Source organism: Amphimedon queenslandica, unplaced genomic scaffold (genome assembly GCF_000090795.2).
Source record: "Amphimedon queenslandica unplaced genomic scaffold, v1.1 AMPQUscaffold_12862, whole genome shotgun sequence".
In the NCBI taxonomy this organism is placed as follows: Eukaryota; Metazoa; Porifera; class Demospongiae; order Haplosclerida; family Niphatidae; genus Amphimedon; species Amphimedon queenslandica.
In genome coordinates, this window is record NW_003546902.1 from 37,975 (window position 1) to 39,863 (window position 1,889).

The 1,889-nt window shown below is 33.7% G+C and overlaps 1 protein-coding gene across 1 annotated transcript in view; it reads right to left on the minus strand.

Annotated features, from left to right (window-relative positions):
- Positions 1–1,108: 1,108 nt before the first annotated feature.
- Positions 1,109–1,889, minus strand: part of LOC100641603 (probable D-lactate dehydrogenase, mitochondrial) — a gene marked incomplete at its 5' end in the record, with an annotated part of 2,905 nt that continues 2,124 nt past the window's right edge. Inside the window, 2 exons of the mRNA XM_003389965.3 lie at positions 1,109–1,437; positions 1,736–1,841. Coding sequence (XP_003390013.2) covers positions 1,260–1,437; positions 1,736–1,841 — 284 coding nt within the window. The remainder of the gene's footprint in view (positions 1,438–1,735; positions 1,842–1,889) is intronic.

The window sequence follows — 1,889 nt, forward strand, 5'->3', positions numbered from 1 at the left end:
AACACCTTAAAATTAAAGACAATGGTCATTTAAGCATTCCCAGTTCATTCCTGTCCTCCCTAACAACTGGTCTCAGAGACAACACCAGTCTACAGCAGTTGAGTGTACCCATTCCACTGAATGAAGAAACAATAAGTTTTATTAATGCCATCTCTCAAAAGAACAATCTCACAGAGCTTAAAGTGAATGTTGTAGATCAGTTGCACATTTTAATTGATGATACTGATCAAAGTGACATTTATGATCCATGGGAAGAAGTCAGTGGTCAAAGTGATGATGAATGGGAAGAAGATATTGGTCAAAGTGTTGATCAATTGGAAGAAGATATTGGTCAAAGTGGTGATCAATTGGAAGATATTGGTCAAAGTGTTGATCAATTGGAAGAAGCTATTGGTCATGGTGATGATCAATTGGAAGAAGATATTGGTCAAAGTGGTGATCAATTGGAAGATATTGGTCAAATTGTCATTTGTAATGAGCTTGTCAAAAGTTGGAAAGAAAAGCCAAAAATGTCCTTTTTTTATGAACAGTTAGTACCTGCTGTAACTAACATGTTAAAGTCACATACAACCATCAGACTACTAAGAATTATTTGTAGGCGTGACTTTAGTGACCAGCCATCATTTCAGCCTCACTGGATAGGGTCAGTACTAAATTTACAAGAAACTATTTTCATCCATCCATCACTTGAATATGCTGTGATTAATTCTCGTGCTTTTAGTAGTATTGATACTAGTCCACATTCAGGCCCAGTTCAAGATCAAAAGAAGACATTGATTGATAGACACAAAAAAGAACAGCCACACAAGCCACTACCAGAAGTGTATGTAGTCTAAAAAATGAGCTTAACGGTATGTTATTTTTTGGCGAATTTTGAAGTATTGTATAACTTAGTAGTTGCTAACTTGCTATCATTATTAAATTAGCATAAGTTGTATTCTTTAGTATTTTTTATTTGTGTCCATTATAGTATTAAAATAACTTTAATTAGTATAATATTTTCTAGCTGGACTTTTTGATGTGGGTGGGTAACATGTTACCTGAAATATAATCTCTACTTGAGGCAACATGACAGGTACTAGTAACAAATTGTCTAGTGGATATTTAATAGTTTTATTTAATGCTTCATACAGTGAGTGAAATATTTAGGGTAAAATTACAAATCTGATTGGACATGACTAAGAAAAATAATGAAAATAATTGAAATTGAATTCCTGTTGAAATAATGATGTACTGGTATTATTAGTGGTATACACAGATTATGACTGTATGTGTATAATCTTCCCTGGATTCATGATTCCATTAGGATCCAGTGATTGTTTGATATTCTTCATTACTTGTATTCCAGTGGGCCCGTATTCTTCCTCCAATAGTGTCATTTTACCACGTCCTATCCCATGTTCACCTGTACATGTACCTCCTACTTTTAATGCTCTCCTATAACAGAATAAATAATCATCATATAAATATTGTCATTTGAGTAGTAAAACTTTCTACTTGTTGAGGCATTTACAATTAGCTACATGTACAGACTAGCCTCTATATAATGGACACTTTGGATCAAGAATGTGTCTCTGTTATACAGAGGTGTCCTTTATGTGGAGGTTATTTTATACAGTAAGGAATGTAATTGGTACACTAGGTGCTGTCCGTTAAATGGAGGTGTACGCTATAGAGAGTGTCCATTAAGAGAGACTATACTGTACATACATGTACTATTTAATTACTGGTTCACCTTGCCATGTTGATAGCTAGTTGTTTAGCAATGGATAGTTCTTCATCATTTGATACTAGTAACATTGAATGGAAGTTACCATCACCAACATGACCAATGATAGGAGCTACAGTAAAATAGAAATAAATAAACACATAATAACATTAATAAGCAT